Genomic DNA, 18,196 nt, shown 5'->3' with positions numbered 1-18,196 from the left:
GTTAACTATTAAGGAAAGGAGATCCCTTACCATCTTTATATATTAATAATATAGATATATCTACACATTCACAAGATGTGGCATACACAACTGGTAATATAGATCAAATAATAAGCAATAAATTATTAAAATTAATTCATATCAGAAATAACTTGAGAATTACACATAAGAGCATTCAAATAGACAAGAAGCATGAGGGAAAACTTGAATGATGTGTAATTTATTTTTTTCTTTCAATGACAGCAGGTAATATCATTATAAAAGATATTTGTATCTATATACACTAAGTTATTATTACATATATTTATAAATGTGAACACTTGACATATAATAATAACAGTACTGTTGATATACATTAAGTCTATTTCACATGGTAAATATACCACAATCTCAAATAAATATAGCTGTTTTCCTTTTGACCCCCCCACCCCCCCAATTTAATTTTTAATTAACATATTTTGAAAGTCCAATTTTACCCTCACCTCTTGCACATACATGTACTAATAGCAAAAACTGATCAAATTTATGAGATCTTCCAAGTGGGGATTTGAAATTTTTGATAGATACATGTTCTAGATTTAATTTTGAGGAAAGCAAACGCCCTTGCATAATATAATAATATCAAACTGAACATCATTTTTTTTTATGCATTTTGCATCAAGGGGAGAATAATCAATAATGGAATACAAAACACAATATTTGAAATCGGGACAGGGATGCTCCTGTCAGTGTGAGATTGACTCGCATATTGTTTAAAGACTAGTTATTGGAGAATAATAATATTCTTTCTACACTTCATTCTACTAGTAATAAGCTGTTCTATATGTTGAAACAATTGGGAACTTTTGGAAAATATACAATGCAGCAAATTATTTTTTTCAAGATTTTTAAAGAGGTAAAATACATGAATACTTCACAGTGAAATTGAGACAATGTATTTATGAATAACAATCATAATTAACATTGAGGTAATTAAAAGAAGAAATTCTTCCACCATTGAAGCTAATTGACACTTAAAAAAATAATCAAAATATGCATGTAAAAACTGTTAACAGAAGATGCAACAAAGAAACTTTTGTTATCTATGGAATTGTTCTATGGCCTGTTAATTAATAAATTATTCTACTAAAAACCCAAAGAAATTGTGAATAATCAACAGCAGATTAAAATTCGTTATTCACATTTTCTTTGAAACCATCCTTCACTTATCAATAGAAACCTAACTTTGAGCCAGTTTGTGACTAGTCCTTCATCCATTCAATCATATCCTATATCTATTATCAATATAAAAGGACTATTTTGAATAGGGAGGAATAGGTTGCCCACTCCATATAATGTTAATAACTTTTTATATAGGAGAAGTGATAGCTATTTACACATATATAATATATAGAATGAAGAAATTCCATTAATTTAACAAATGCAATTTACAAGTCAGTTACTATGCAATGACTAAATTATGAACAGTTCTCCTAAAGTTTTCATAACATGATTCTTGATATTAGAGGCATGTGTTGTGATGTTCTTTTCAACTTGTCTTATCTATTTTAAGGAGTCAATTAAACTATATCTTTAAATCTGATTTGCTTGTTATAACAGATGTTTATGCAAGGTTTAGAAATACTAAATATTTTTTTAATGACAGGGAATGTTAAACTGACGTTTTATACTGGAAGAAATAATCTAAATGTTCAACTAACTTTCTCCGAGCTTTTGACTCCTCTCTGTATTTCTATTATGTTTAAGGGCAAGCAGCAGTTATATGTGATATGGTAATAAGCAAGTATTGCAAGGCAAACCAAATTGCAAATAGACAACACAACACAATGTACAGCCTCCGTAGAATCAAAATTGAAGCCACAAACCCTTTAGAAATCATCAGGAACTTGAAGCACTGGCATCATTGTTGGAGTTAACTTCCGGTGTTGTTGCTTTCTTGCCCCGTGTCATACGCTCTAATTCTGCCGCTGCGTCTCTGGTCACCGATGCCTTGTCTGAAAAAATGAAATAGGTAAAATTGAATAAAATCGTAAAAAAAACAAAAGAAGCAGCATAATTTGAAATTATAGAATACATTTATGGTATAAATTCCTTTTCTGATTTATACTTCGAATTTGATCACCTAAGACATACAGCTCCTTGCTTAGCAAGGGCTATAGATTGTGATAGGTATTACCATAAGGATTGCTTCATGTTTTTAGATAGTTATCATGGATAAATCTAGAATCTTGTAAAGTATATAACCATAATAAATCTGATTCATGACAGAAACTTATTATCATTATGAACCATGTATAATTTGTATTCTTACTGATTCAAATCATGATATAATAATATTGGAATTTTTATAAGACATACATGTATATAGATGAAAACTGTATAAATACTCAATTATAACAAATGAATTATCAACTTGAACAACAATAATTATCAACAAAATTGTAAAGCATATAATCGAAATGTCGCAACAGGATGGCAGCAGTCAAACAAGTATTATTTTGGGGTGTTAGTTTATCAAAGTGAAAACTACTATATGAATATATAAATAGAATAAATGATTAATGTTCAAGTTTAAACTTATCTGAAATCTCATTAATATAAAAGAATATAAAAAGTTTCATTAAAATTAAATGGAAACCAGCGGTTGCCAGGCAAGATGTGCCCACATTTTGCAAGAGATGGATAGAGAACAAGCTAAAAACAAAAGCAATTTTTCATACAATCAAGGCCCATAATCCAGAAAGTTATGGTCCGATACATGCCAATCGCCCTGCTTGATTTGTCCATACCGGTGCATACCGGCTGACTTGATTTAACCGGAAGTCGACAAAAGTTTGGCTGTGGCATACACCAAATGTGCCACTTCGCCAGCAGCGGCGATCACCGGCACAAGATGGTGAACATGTCAATGAGATAAAATTCACGTTATTTAGAAATGCCATAAAAACACTAATTTTAAAGCGTAAAAATTAAACCAAATATTTTGAAGTTGAATTGGAGCTTCGTAAAACCAGATGTTCATATGTCATTTATTTTTTCGCAGTAATATTACTACTAATAATTTTCTGCTTGTTTTGCTGTCACTTACTAATAGGATAGTCATGTAACCGGTTTAATATTGTAATATTATCCGACACTATATTGTTTATCAGCTGGGTGACTTGATTTGCTTTGATACGGTAACCTGACAGGTGTACGCCATGTAGCAACCGGCTCATCTATCGGTGGACAAATCAAGAAGGCCCAATATTGAAAGGAACCAAGATCTTTGGGAGACATACCTATATTTCAAGTTTGGTCAAAATCAGATAAAAATTGTGACCTGTGTCCACAAACAAATTGTGGACGGACGAACAGGGATGATGGCATAATACGTCCACATGAATATAAAATATATATTCAAATTTGAACTGATCAGATAACCAACGGGGGTGTGGTTGGACCTATTGGGTGATGATATTGACATAAAGTCATATGGCCAGTATTGTTAAAATTGGACAAAAATGTACTCTAACCGCTTTCACAAGGAAGTGTGTGTGGACAAATTGACTGACAGATGGATCAGGATGACAATACAAGTCCACATCAAATGAAGTCGTATAAAACATGTAAATATCAACAAAATCAACATAATACAATTCTTATTGTCTTATTATTACCGTCTTGCATTATAAACTGAAAGAAGGAGACATATATTACAAGACTAACTTGGAATGCTATACAAAGGTTTAATAATATGGAATCCATGCCAGGCAACTCCATTCATGAAATAGATATTATAGTTATAGGAGAAAGAAGAGAAGTAAACCTGATCACAAACCAAAAGAGCCATTTTGAAACAAAGTCTGGACCAAGACATCACGAGATGCTGATTAACTATGTGTGAGGAAAACTAAACTAAGATTAAGGGATAATTTCTATATCTAGCTCTTAAAAATCCTTGAAGGAAGATAATGCATGAGGCCATGATCTCTTCTGAACAGTGTCACATTTTAAGCAATCAAATTTATGTATCAATCATGCAATCTTTCTTGCTAAATATAATTTTACCTGGTCTCTTAACAGTTAATTGAGACAATAATATAGGTTGATATCCTGGCCTCTTACCTTTTTTTCAAACCAAACAATTTCACATTAGTGCATTTAAAATCTTTGACAAGTTCAACCATCTGTCATTAACAACTTGATTAAAGTATTTTTCCTTTAAATTTATATTATTTCTGAAAGATGGATATTACTTAAGAGCTAAAGGGAGGTATTCTAAACTACGGGTACCTTTACCGGCTCCAGCAGCTCCTGTCTTCTTGCTGAGTAAACTGTTAAAGAAATTAGCTAACATCCCTTCACTTGTACCAGGAGGTGCACCTTTACCATCTTGTGACTGTAAATAAACAAAGGCATGTTTTAACAATAAATCATTTATATGTATTGTTAACTTCACATCAATTCTTAAATTAATGTCCGCTGTTTCAGGCAAAATTTCCCTCGTCTTATTAGCCAGATTAGTGCTGAAAAGTAGGCAATTAAATTTTTCGTTTTGTTTTATTTCGCACCAGTTTCTCATAATACCAGCCTTGCATACAACTCCACTCATCCAGGGGCACTGACAAATTCATCAGCTCCATTAAGACACCAACTGACTGATAAAAGATGAGAAGCCATGGCTTAGTTGGGTTTTTGTTGACAATATAGTGGGCTATAGCTGTAGGAATTTTTGTAACTATTACCTTTCCTCTAAGAGGTGTATTAGGAGTACCCCCAGGTCGTTCTGGTGTTCTCTGTGCCTGTGGTCTCTGTGTTCGAATAGGTGTACTCTCCTAAAAGATTGGAAAAATATATATAAAACCCATTCAGTATTTAGTTATGTTTAATTAACTGGTAAAATTCAATCAGCAAACAAATTATTTGGCTTAAATTTGAACTACTGGTGTTTGTTTTTATGTCTAGAAAGACAATGGTTAGATAAGAGACTGTCCTGGCAATGCCAAACTTTATTTCAATGCTTCCCTGCAGTGTTATCAATATCATCTTAGTTACAACTTACAGCTGCTGGTCCCGGGGCCGGTTGTTTACTAAGCTGTGACTGTTGTCGCATTAAGAAAACTTGTTCATCTTCTGCTATTATTTCTGCATCTCTCTGGACTGGCTGTAATATACAATGTAATAATTTAGTTTTAGGCAGTTTCAATTTCAACATTTTTCAATACTTTAGGTCTACATTGCTATACAGTAAAACAAACCAGTGGCTGCCAGACAGGATACGCCCACATTTTGCAAGAGATGGATCGAGAACAAGATAAAAACAAATGCAACTTTTTGTACAGTCAGGGACAATAATCCAGAAAGTTATGGCCTGAAATGTGCAAATATCAAAAGGACTGAGATCTTTGGGATATAAAGATATGTTTTAAGTTTCACCAAAATCGGATAAAAATTGTATTACACAATTCCACACAATTTGCGTACAAAGAGCGGCCATTTTGTCGGGCAGTTTCATTTCGATTTTCCCGAAATTTGAATTCAACGTTCATTATGGTGGAATGATGATGTATTTAAACAGTTTCTAAAATCGGAAAAAAATTGTGACCTAAAAATGCGATTTTTCGAACAATCACGGGCCATAATCCAGGAAGTTAAGTTCGGGTATCCGTGATTAACTAAAGGAACCAAGATCTTAGTGTGTAATGGTGATATATTCACACTTTTTTTAAATCGGAAAAAAATTGTGATTTTTTGTTCAATCAAGGGCCATAATTCAGGAAGTTACGATCCGATATGCGCGAATATCGAAAGGAATCAAAATCTTTGGGTTATAAACATGTATTTCTAGTTTCATCGAAATCAAATCAAAATTGTGACCTCTAGAGGGTCCACAACCTTGATTTACCAGATGTTTACACTATTTGTGTACGAGGGGGGCTATTCTGTCTGGCAGTTTTGGTCTGATTTTCACGAAATTCAAACTCAACAATCGTTACGGTGTGACGACTAAGCAAAACTTGAACCGGTTAGTCGGCGGCTAAATAACCGAACCGATTCGGTTTAGTCGGTAATGAAAACTAACTGAAAAATATTAGTCTTCCATAGTCTACAATACACGCTAATATACTGGCCTTTATATACGGAGCTTAAAACTGTAATGGCGACATACATACAGTTCTATGCTTTATGTGTCCAGTACATTAAAAAATTTGGTTTTGTTTGTACTATGTAGTTTGTTCAAATCTCCTGTTTAACCTTTTTAATAAAAGTAATAAATACAACATATAAAAAACTTCAAACAATGACGTATTAATCAATAATATTAGTGATAAACCGATGAGAAAGCGTATCTGGGCATCAGCTCAGTGCGCATGCCTATTGACCTAACCTGGAGGATTGCTTGTTTCTGATTGGGCACTTCAACCATTGACCTTAGCGACCAACCAATCAAATAACGTAATCTTAAAATAACTTCATTAGGTATGCAAAAACACACTCGCTTGTAATCGTGAGAATATCCACGACCGATTACGGAATATAGTATATACTGTCTCGTTATTATTATTGTCGACCATTTATCAATGATGTAGCTTATTGCTTATTCGCCCCCATAATTGTCGATCGTTAATACATGTATCTTTTAAAAAAAAAAACATGTTATAATATTCGGGCGACTGGTTTATATCATGCTGTATTTTTTAGACGACTATCGATTTTCCGAAACTTGAACCGGTTTGTAGGTAAAACCGAACCGACTCCGACTAAACCGACTAATCGTCACACCCTTACTTAAAATGCGATTTTTCGTTCAATCAGGGGCCATAATTCAAGAAGTTCAATTCCATATGTACGAAAAAAGAAAGAAACCATCTTACTTAGGTTATAAACATGCATTTCAAGTTTCATCAAAACCAGATCTAACAGCAATATATAAAAGTTTGGGTGATATAAAGGATAACATGAAAAAAATGGTAACTGTTAAAATGTTGGATGAAATAAATACAAAACTTAAAGATCTAGTAACTGTAAGTATGTTTGAGACTATGATACAAGACCATATGGACAATTTTTTCCGTGATATTAAATTCAGAGTTCGGGATCAAGTCAGAGACATCCTGTCAATTGAGCTAGAAAAACAAGGAAATGAATATGAGAGAGACAAACTGGAGATAGAGAGTCTTAGACAAGATATAGAGTGCTTAAAGGGGGAGCTAGAAAATTGTAAGAGCGTAGAAAGAGAAAATGCTATGGCAACAAAATCAGCTTTGATACTCGCAAACAAAAATGAACAATATTCTCGGAAAAAAAATATAAAAATTTACGGTGTGAGAGAGGCGAGAAACGAGGACTTAAAAACAAAATTCCTTAAACTTGCTCATGACTGTGCCGGTCTTAAGATTCCAATTATGGAAATAAATGCCATTCATAGAATACCATCAAAACATCCAGATAAACCTCGCCCAATCATATTAAAGGTACTAACAACATATGCAAAAACAGTATTAATGAGAAATCGTAAATACTTCAAAGAGCAAGGTGTTATCCTGCTAGATGACGTCACAACCAGAAACGTAGAGCTCATAAATAGACTCAAATCACATGAAGAAATAGAAAATGCATGGTATTTTAACGGAAATGTTCGTGGTGAGACATATGACAAAAGACGTATTATTTTCAATTTATATGATGACATAAATGAAACCCTTTTCAAGATTAAACCTGCCACTAATAACAGTAGTCAAGAAACAGTGCGTTAGATAACTAAGAAAAATGCGTATGACTCTATGCCCAGTGTAATATACTAACGTAGTTATTCAAAACCGTTCTAGTTTAAAGCGTTTAAATGACACCTTTACACAAACGAAAATCAGTCAAGACATCAGTGTGCCTATTCCAACATTACGATATATGTTTGCAATCTGTGTACATGTGTATAACTTTATGACATTTATACGTTTATGTTTTCAGCATTTTCATTCAAAACTATTTACAACTAATTTATACAAACTACATGGACTTATCAGTACAACTCAATATTTACTTTATTTTGAATTAGACATATTTGAAATTATAACGATTGGTCATTGTTTGTTACAATGGTACAAATTATTAGTATGAACAGTAGAGGGTTGAGGGATAGCTTAAAACGGAAAGATCTGTTTAATTATTTAGCAGAAAAGAAATACTCAATATGTTGTCTACAAGACACACATCTTTTGAACTCTGATTTTAAAAAAATGCATTCAGAATGGGATGGCGACATTATTTTAGGTGAAGGAAAAAACAATGCAAGAGGGGTCTGTATACTTCTAAATAATAACTTTGAATATGAGATAAAACGAAAACACATAGGTCAAGACGGTAATATTATAGCGGTTGAACTGCTTTTAGAAAAGGTAATTACTTTGAATTTAATTACAATATATGGTCCAAATAGAGATACTCCTGATTTTTATTGTAAAATGAAAAAGCTAATACGAGAATTTGACTCAGAATTTAATATCATTTGTGGCGATTTTAACCTTGTCCTTAATTATGATCTTGATTGTTTTAATTATGTTAAATATAACAACATAAAGGCAAGAAAAGAAGTATTAGATTTAATGAATGATGAAAATCTTTCAGATGTTTGGCGGGTATATTCTCCAAATAAGAAAAGTTATACATGGCGCAGAAAAAACCTAACAAAAAAGGCCAGATTAGATTTTTTTTTAATTTCCGAAGAGTTGATAAGTTTAATAGATAAACCAGAAATTTTACCAGGTTACAGAACCGATCATTCTGTAGTTTTCTTGAATATAAGAACTAGTTCATTCGAGAGGGGCAGGGGATTTTGGAGATTTAATAATACACTTCTCGAAGATGTTGAATATGTTAGAATAGTCAAAAATACGATTCTAGACACAAAAAAAGAATATGCCGCATTACCTTATGCGAGAGATAAAATAGGTCTTATTAAAGATAGTGACCTTTCATTTGTGATTAACGATCAATTATTTTTCGAAATGTTGCTACTCAATATAAGGTCAAAAACTATATCCTACAGTGTATTTAAGAATCGAAAAGAAAAAGAACAAAAGCAGTTTTTGGAAAAACAGTTACTCTTTCTGCATGATTTTCTTCAGGATAAAGATGACACGTTTTTAAATGAAATTTACCATGATTATTTAAATCAACAAGAACGTTTAAGAGAGAAATACATTAAAGGATTGATTTTAAGATCAAATGCTACATATATTGAACATGGTGAGAAACCATCCAAATATTTTCTAAATCTGGAAAAAAGAAATTATGTCAATAGGAATGTTACAAAAATTATTGATACAAATCAACGACTGATAACAAATCAAAAACATATTTTAGAAGCTATTAAGGATTTCTATAAAAATTTATACGAATCACGGGACAGTAGTTTAGAAGATGTTAATCTTGATGAAGTTTTAGCGGACCATAACATTACCATTCTTAGTAACAATGAAAGGGATAGTCTAGAGGGGGAGATAACAACTAGTGAGGCCCTGTCTGTATTAAAACATATGAAACCCGATAAGAGCAGTGGAAGTGATGGCTATTCGAATGAATTCTATAAGTTTTTCTGGCCAGACTTATCAATTTTCCTTGTCAGATCCTTTAATTATTCACTAAAGGCGGGTATCTTATCAGAAACACAAAGGCTCGGTATTGTTTCGATACTTCCAAAAGGGAATAAACCAAGGGAATTCATCAAAAACTGGAGACCAATTACATTGCTAAATACCTCCTACAAAATTCTATCAGCCGTTATAGCAAAACGTATTAAATCTGTTTTAAATTATCTCATTCATGAGGATCAAAAGGGTTTTTTAACTGGGCGATTTATTGGGGAGAATACACGACTTTTATTTGATATCTTGCAGTATACAGAAATTGAAAATATTCCCGGACTAATTGTTCTTATAGATTTCGAGAAAGCTTTTGATTCCATTTCATGGAGATTTATTGATAAAACTTTAAAATTCTTTAATTTTGGACAACAAATCAGGAAATGGGTGAACATTTTTAATACTGATTTTAAGCTCTGTGTTAAACAATTTAGTAAATCGAGTGAGTTCTTCGCCATCGGACGTGGCTGTAGACAGGGCGATCCGTTATCGCCCTATGTTTTTTTGCTATGCGTTGAAATTTTGGGTAGTTTAATAAGAAACGAGGAAGACATTAAAGGAATTAATTTAGGGAATAAAAACCAAAAAATCGTACAATATGCGGATGACACTGCTCTGACACTTGACGGTAGCGAAAAATCTCTTAGACAGGCCTTGAATCTTCTTAATGAATTCGCAAAATATTCAGGTTTAAAACCAAACTTAGAAAAAACTTGTTGTGTTTGGATAGGTTCATTAAGAGGAAGTCAAGAACGATTTTTAAATGTTAAAAAAAATTTAATCTGGGAAATATCGGAATTTACGGCCCTAGGAATAAAATACAGTACTGATATCGATAAGATAATAGACCTGAATTATAATGTTAAGTTTCAAGAAGTTTTTCACTTGATGTCAAATTGGTCTAAACGAAATTTAACTGTACTCGGTCGAATAACTGTCGTAAAGTCAATATTAGTACCAAAATTAAATCATTTACTAACAAGTCTACCTTCACCGGATATATCTTACTTAAAAAATATAGAGAAATCGTTATATAAATTTGTTTGGGGTAATAAAGCTGAAAGAGTGTCCAGAAAAACTATGGTTCAAAATTTTGAAAATGGTGGATGTAAAATGATTGATATAATAGCATACTCAAAGTCGTTAAAAATTACTTGGTTTAGAAGATTATTAAAACATCAAAACACTGCCTGGGCAAAATTGTTAGTTAATTCTTTACCAGATAAACAGTTGTTGGTTGGCTCTTTCGGGGATGATTATTTCTATAAACTATCAAAGCGTACAAAATTGTCTTTCTGGCAAGAGGTTTTTAATTATATAAGTATTGCGCTAATTAAGTTAAAACCGAAAGATAACGAAATACATAATATTCTACGTCAGCCATTGTGGTACAATTCAAATATAAAAATAAACAATAAAACAATATATTTTGATGTTTGGCATCAAAAAGGAATAAAGTATGTTTATGATCTTTTCGATAAAGGTGTTTTTATGACATACGACACGTTCAAATCTATCTATAATTTCTCTCCACACTTTACAGACCTGTATGGATTAAAACAATCACTTCTTGCTAAATGGACTACTTTAAACAACATAAATGCTAAAACAGTAGATGTCAGGTTAATATTACCCATTTACCCTCAAATTATTGAATTCATCTCTATGTTTGATACTGGGGCAAAATATTTCTACACACATTTCTTAGATAAAAAAATTCAAAAAACTAAATCCGAAAACTCATGGGAATTAGATCTAGGAATGAAATTAACTTTAGAAGAATGGGCTCGTATTTACAAGCAAACATTTGATTTCACCGTCGATACTAGGCTGAAATGGTTTCAATTTCGACTCAATAGTAGAATAATTGGTACAAATAAATTTTTAGCTAAAATTGGAATTTTTAAATCAGATTTATGTACCTTTTGCAAAAAAGAAACTGAATCATTAATACATCTTTATTACAGCTGTGAACATGTACAGGTATATTGGAAAGAATTAGGAAGCTGGATTAAACTAAAGGCAAACAATGATTTTGATATCACCTTGATAAAATGTTTATTTGGCATTGATACTGATAACAAAATTCCAAATTTGATATATAGTTTAGCTAAGTTACATATATATAAACAACGGCTTAGAGAAAATAAACCAATTTTGAAGGTATTTAAAAAAGAATTATCATGCTATTTTGAAAAAGAACAAATTATACTTGGTGACAAAGTTCATGATAGATGGAAACATTTTGAGGGTCTTTTCAGCTGAGCTTTTCCCTGTGTCAACCTTCCTCACTTAATTAGTATTCACTTAATTAGTATGTACGCTTTTAGACACTGGTATCCGTGTAGTTTGTTTGGGGGCGGGGTTACTGTATAGTATAGTATAGTATACTTTGTAGTGTATAATTCTTCTGACACAACAATAAATGATTTTCCGCGTGAAAAAAAAAAAAAAAAAAAAAAAAAAAAAAACCAGAGGGTCCACAACCCTGATACACAATATTTTGACACTATTTGTGAACGAGGTGTGGCCATTTTGTCCGTCAGTTTGCATCCGATTTTTACGAAATTCAAACTCAACCATCATTAGGTTGTAACGGTGATATATTCAAACGTTTTTTTAAATCGGATGAAAATTGTGACCTCTATGGTGTCAAGCTAAAAATGTGATTTTTTGTACAGTCTGGGGCCATTATTCAGGAAGTTGTGGTCCGATATGTGCAAATATCGAAAAGAACCGAGATCTGTAGGTTATAAACATGCATTTCAAGTTTAAACCAAATTGGATGAAAATTGTGACCTCTAAAACTAGCTAAAAAGGTGATTTTTCAAACAATCAGGGGCCATAATCCATGAAGTTACAGTCCAATACACGCCAATATCGAAAGGAACCGAGATCTTAGGGTGATAAACCTATATTTCAAGTTTCATTGAAATGGGATAAAAATTGTGACCTGTAGAGTGTTCGCAAGCAATTGTAGGTTGACGGACGGAAGGACGGACGGACTGGGGCTACGACAATATATGTCCACATGAAAATGTGGGCGCATAAAAATATTCACATGTTTTGAAATAATGTGCCTGTCTTGTCAAGGCGTTGTCACACACTGTCATCCAAGCCTTTTACTAATCTCTAGTGGACTCTGTCTGGTACTCATTAACAAGCCAACAGTGAGGCTGATGTCCCCCGCCAAAATCCCAAAATAAATAGATGACACATATTAATTAATCGCACATTTATTTTTTTCAAAAGTATCGAGCAATGAAACTATACACTAAGTTTCATCACTCTCTATCACAAAGAATCAAGGTTATCTTGTCCCAAAGCATCGACCAATGAAATTGTTTAGCTCTGCTTAGCTTTAGTACGAAATGTTAATCATTGAACTCAGTCAAGACATTCACCTAATGAACATCTACATCAAGTTTAAACATTCTATCTCAATTAAAAGCAGAGTTGTTGTGTTCCAAAGTCTTGACCAATCAAATTGCTTGCTGCTCCTTAGCCTAAGCAGAAAATTCTCACCATTGAACTTAGTCATGGTAATGATATAATGAATCTATATTATTAATAGTTTCATCGCTCTCGCTTCTTTATAACCAAAGTTATCGTGCCCCAAAGAATCAACCAATCAAATTGCTTATCTCTGCTTACCCTAAGCAGAAAATGCTCACCTTCGAACTCCATCAAGGCACTGACCTAATGAACGTCTACCTACACCAAGTTTGAACATTCTACCTCAACTAGAAGGAGAGTTATTGTGTTCCAAAGTCTCGACCAATCAAACTGCTTATCGCTCTGCTTACACTGAGCAGAAAATGCTCATTATCGAACTTAGTCAAGGTATTGATGTAATGAAACTATACACCAAGTTTCATCAATTTGACTTAATTAGAACTAAAGTTATCGTGGTAATATTTACCTTTCTGGTCATTGGTTTCATTATAATATCATCATAAGAATCTTCAGGTTTTATACTATTCATAGTTTCATATAAAATACTAATCTTTTTTTCATTATCCCAACCACACGGGCTGAAAATAAATAAATCGCACTTCATTAAATAGATAAATCACACACCATTAAATAGATCAAAATTAATAAAAACAGAAAACAATTAATGCACATATATATATCTATATTTAAAAGGTTTGTATTGCATTATCAATGATGATTACAAATAATCTATTGGGACTCAGAAACTTGACATTTTTCTGATAAATAAAACTGATTATCTTATTGTATAATGTAGGATCAGGTTTTAGCCTGATATTGTATTTCCTAAAAACACATTATAACATTAAAATTTCTGTTTTTGATAGTGTCTCAATGGAGATGCGTTTATTAACTTGGATAAATTTCCAGTAATTTCCTACCTAACGATTACAATCTATTTTGTGAAATCTTTATTAACATTATTTTATTTCATTTAAGCAAAAAAAAAAGAAAATATAAACATAGTATGAGAACAGGTAAAATTAAGAGACGTAAAAATATATCAACTTACACAAATACAGCATCTTTTTCTACTACGTAAGCTGGTTTATTAAAAGGAAAGCCGTAAATTCTGTGAGTCAGATATTTATATAATAAATCACAATTTCTATCTTCTTTAACAGAAGTATATATTAATGAAGCACCATCTATGCAAGAGTTAAGGAAGATCACTTCACAAAGACAAATATTTCGCTACAAAAATGTAAGGTGTGACATACATGTACAGTATGCTTTTCGCAACTTTTCTATGAAATACTGTATTATTACTGTGTTTATTATCATGGAAAAATTCTGTAATTTACAGAGTGAATATCACGATAGAAGAGCCAGTGTTGCTTTACACAGTGCTTATGATATATACATGTCTATATTAATATGAGATTTTAGGATCAACAATGTAACAAGATAGCCACGAATACACAGGGCTATCATTTGAAAATCGCTCCATTATTGTGTTAGTTATCAAGAATAATCTACAAGATAATAACCTTATTTCAAAAGATTCGATATGTGTGCTGTATACAAGAATACTAATAGATATATTTGGCAAATATTTTGAAAGCCGTCATCATTATCACAAACTTGTACGCTTACAAGTGATAAGATTGGTATATAGCGACAATTTCCAAAGTTAAGCAACAGTATCATTTTGATTTGGATCAAAAAGAGAAACGTCAATCTGATTGGATTTTATGTTTTAATTACTTTTCTGTCCTTGAACCCAAATCATTTTGTGTTTAAAGAGGTCCTGTCCATTTATCTGGATTAACTCATGCATATCTAAACACACTTTTTTTGAGTCAGTCTGCATAAGATCATCTATTAATTAGGCAACCATGTGGAGATATAGAAAGGATACAATTTAAACAAAACTTTCTAATATACTGTTGAATAAAATCGAAATGTTCATCTTTATAGTCATGTTCTTTTTCCAACGTTGAGATTCCATCACTCTAAAAATAGGCAAATGCATCAATTAAATATCAGGGCTGTTGGTAACATATCAAAGAAGCAAACTGTGAGACTGATGTCTCCCTCCACAATCCCCAAATCAATATTAATTAAAAAAACATTTATATTTTTAAAAAGCATCAAACAAACTGCTATGATCGAACTCAGAATCAATTAGAAGCACCTTAATTTCCCCCAAAATAAATGAAATTTATTGACTACTTGCACATTTCAAACAGTATTGAGTAATCAGTTTATTACTCTGCTTAACCTCTGCAGAAAATGTTCATTATCAAATATGGAACAGTCAATTTAGCAAGAGATAGAGAAATAGGGTTTAACGTCCACTCAACACAAACTAAATCATTTTATTCATTTTAGGACTAACGTAGTAACATATGGCACAACATAATAATAATAATTCGCTTGCGTGTAGGGGTCTTTAGTAATGGAAGGAAACCAGAGGATCTAGAGACAACCCACAAGGTTAGGCAGACCAGGTGACTATCTCCGGTCATGTACAAGTGTGGGATCAAAACCACACCACTTGACTCCATGACAGACCTTAGCCACAGCATAAAATGTTCATCATCAAACTTAGGCAAGGTATAACAAACACTTACCTGAAGTTTGAACATTCTACCAAAATTAGAAGCAGAGTTATTATGTTTCAAAAAATGTGATGGACAGACAGGCGTACAAACCCAATCTTAATAGTCCTTCCGCGCTGTACCATAAAGTCTGTCATTGAGTCAACTGGCGTGGTTTCGAATTCCCGGTAGTACGTGACAAGGAGTAGGGTCGCCTGTCCAACCTTGTGGGTTTTTTCCGGGTCCTCCGGTTTCCTCCCACTGCTAAAGACCCCTAAAATTAAACCATGTATTAGTCCCGAAATGACCTAGTTTGTGTCGAGTGGACGTTAAACCCCATTTCTCTCTCTCTCCTAAAGGCAGGGAGAATTATATTACAGTTTTGTTTTAATTTCTTTTTCACTTCTGTTACCACCACATTGTAATGTAACCTACCTCTATCAGCCATGTTTTGCTAGCTAAAGTGCAATGTACACCACCCTAAACTCTTATGTTTGGATTTTAAAATTCTAAATAATTTCAACATGACTTCATAAGTTTGGAAATGAATGGGGAGATAACTCTGAAATTTGTGATAGTGACAACAACATAGTGTATAATGATTGAATGAATGTGGGCATATACATAAGAGCATCGCTAGCGCTGCAATATACGTCCACATTCCAGCTTTGATTGATACTGTATTTTTAAAAATGAAGGATATGAAAAATGAAATGGCTGCAATAACTAATATGACAAGAAGCAAAGAAGGCTAGACGTTGGGTTTCTTTTGCGAAATTTTTTGCGAAATTTACAGCTAAATATTAACAAAAAAGTGGGCTTGACACCACCCCAATGGGTCAGGGCATGCACTAAAATAATAGTTGCTGTCTTCATGGTATAAAGAATAAAGTTCCAAGATAATCCATTCCAAATTGAAGACTGTAGGCGATAAACACAAAGATAGGTTGCCAGGCAACGAAACATACGCCCACAGCAACTAAATCGTCCGGGCAGTCAACAAGGGTTGTCGCATATTTTTACTTTTTTCGGTAATGAAACATTTATAATACACTAAAATCTGATTAAGAGCAACAACTCACGAAGTAATTATCAGAAAACTAATAGAATTTGTTTGGTTTTTATAAAGTTCTGCCCCATGCTAAGGTTTTGTATGCAAAGCTTTTAATATCCTGGATTTCTGTTCAAGTCATAAAAATTCATTGAAAATCAATATACTTGTTCGTCTCAAGATCTTAAACTCTGTGTATCAATCTGAAGTCAATCGGATGATAACTTTAGCCTTTAGAGCCTCACAAGATTTTGCAAAGTGATCAAGGGCCATAACTTTGGCAGTAATTATCGGAAATCGTTTAAAAATCAATATGAATCTTCGTCTCATGACCTCAAACACTGTGTATAAATTTAAACTCAATCGGATATTAACTCAATCGGATATTAACTTTAGCCTTTAGAGCATCCACAAGATTTTTTGAAGTGATCAAGGGCCATAACTCTGGCAGTAATTATCGGGAATAGCTGAAAATCAATAGGCTTCTTCGTCTCATGACCATTAACACTGTGTATAAATTAAAAGTCAATCAGATATTAACTTTGGCCTCTAGAGCGTCCACAAGAATTTTCAAAGTGATCAAGGGCCATAACTCTGGCAGCAAATATTGGAAATCGCTGAAAATCAATAGGCTTCTTCGTCTCATGACCTTAAACACTGTGTATAAATTTAAAGTCAATCGAATATTAACTTTGGCTTCTAGAGCATCCACAAGATTTTTTGAAGTGATCAAGGGCCATAACTCTGGCAGTAATTATTAGAAATCGCTGAAAACCAATAGGCTTCATCATCTTATGACCTTAAACACTGTGTATAAATTTAATGTTAATCGGATATTAACTTTAGCCTCTAGAGCATCCACAAGATTTTTTGAAGTGATCAAGGGCCATAACTCTGGCAGTAATTATCGAAAATCGTTGAAAATTAATAGGTTTCTTCGTCTCATGACCTTAAACATTGTGTATGTATTAACTTTGGCCTTTAGAGCATCACAAGATTTTTTTGAAGTGATCAAGGGCCATAACTCTGGCAGTAATTATCGGAAATCGCTGAAAATCAATAGGCTTCTTCATATCATGACCTTAAACACTGTGTATAAATTTAAAGTCAATCGGATATTAACTTTGGCCTTTAGAGCGTCCACAAGATTTTTTGAAGTGATCAAGGACCATAACTCAGTAATTATAGAAAATCATTGAAAATCAATAGGCTTCTTCGTCTCATGACCTCAAGCACTGTGTATAAATTTAAGGTCAATTGGATATTAACTTTGGCCTCTAGAGCGTCAACAAGATGTTTCAAAGTGATCAAGGGCCATAACTCTGGCAGTAATTATCGGAAATTGTTGAAATTCAATAGGCTTCGTCGTCTCAAGACTTTAAACACTGTGTATAAATTTAAAGTCAATCAGATATTAACTTTAGCCTCTAGAGCGATGGACGGACGGACGGGGGCGACGACAATATACGACCACATTTCAATGT

General features: G+C 32.9%; 1 protein-coding gene across 2 annotated transcripts in view; it reads right to left on the bottom strand.

Annotated features, from left to right (window-relative positions):
* Nucleotides 1-436: 436 nt before the first annotated feature.
* Nucleotides 437-18,196, bottom strand: part of LOC126816038 (cytoplasmic dynein 1 light intermediate chain 2) — a 28,924-nt gene continuing 11,164 nt past the window's right edge. Inside the window, exons 6-12 of one of the 2 annotated variants that reach the window (XM_050542165.2) lie at nucleotides 14,980-15,073; nucleotides 14,131-14,266; nucleotides 13,546-13,657; nucleotides 5,045-5,146; nucleotides 4,728-4,817; nucleotides 4,276-4,381; nucleotides 437-1,994 (exon numbers count right to left, since the gene is read on the bottom strand). In XM_050542165.2, the coding sequence (XP_050398122.1) occupies nucleotides 1,879-1,994; nucleotides 4,276-4,381; nucleotides 4,728-4,817; nucleotides 5,045-5,146; nucleotides 13,546-13,657; nucleotides 14,131-14,266; nucleotides 14,980-15,073 (756 nt within the window). In that variant the 3' untranslated portion in view covers nucleotides 437-1,878. The remainder of the gene's footprint in view (nucleotides 1,995-4,275; nucleotides 4,382-4,727; nucleotides 4,818-5,044; nucleotides 5,147-13,545; nucleotides 13,658-14,130; nucleotides 14,267-14,979; nucleotides 15,074-18,196) is intronic. The other variant, XM_050542166.2, reaches the window with a different exon arrangement.

This window comes from Patella vulgata, chromosome 3 (assembly GCF_932274485.2).
Source record: "Patella vulgata chromosome 3, xgPatVulg1.2, whole genome shotgun sequence".
Taxonomy (NCBI): domain Eukaryota; kingdom Metazoa; phylum Mollusca; class Gastropoda; family Patellidae; genus Patella; species Patella vulgata.
Note: the sequence above shows the minus strand (reverse complement) of the source record. Positions and strands in the feature narration are given on the sequence as shown.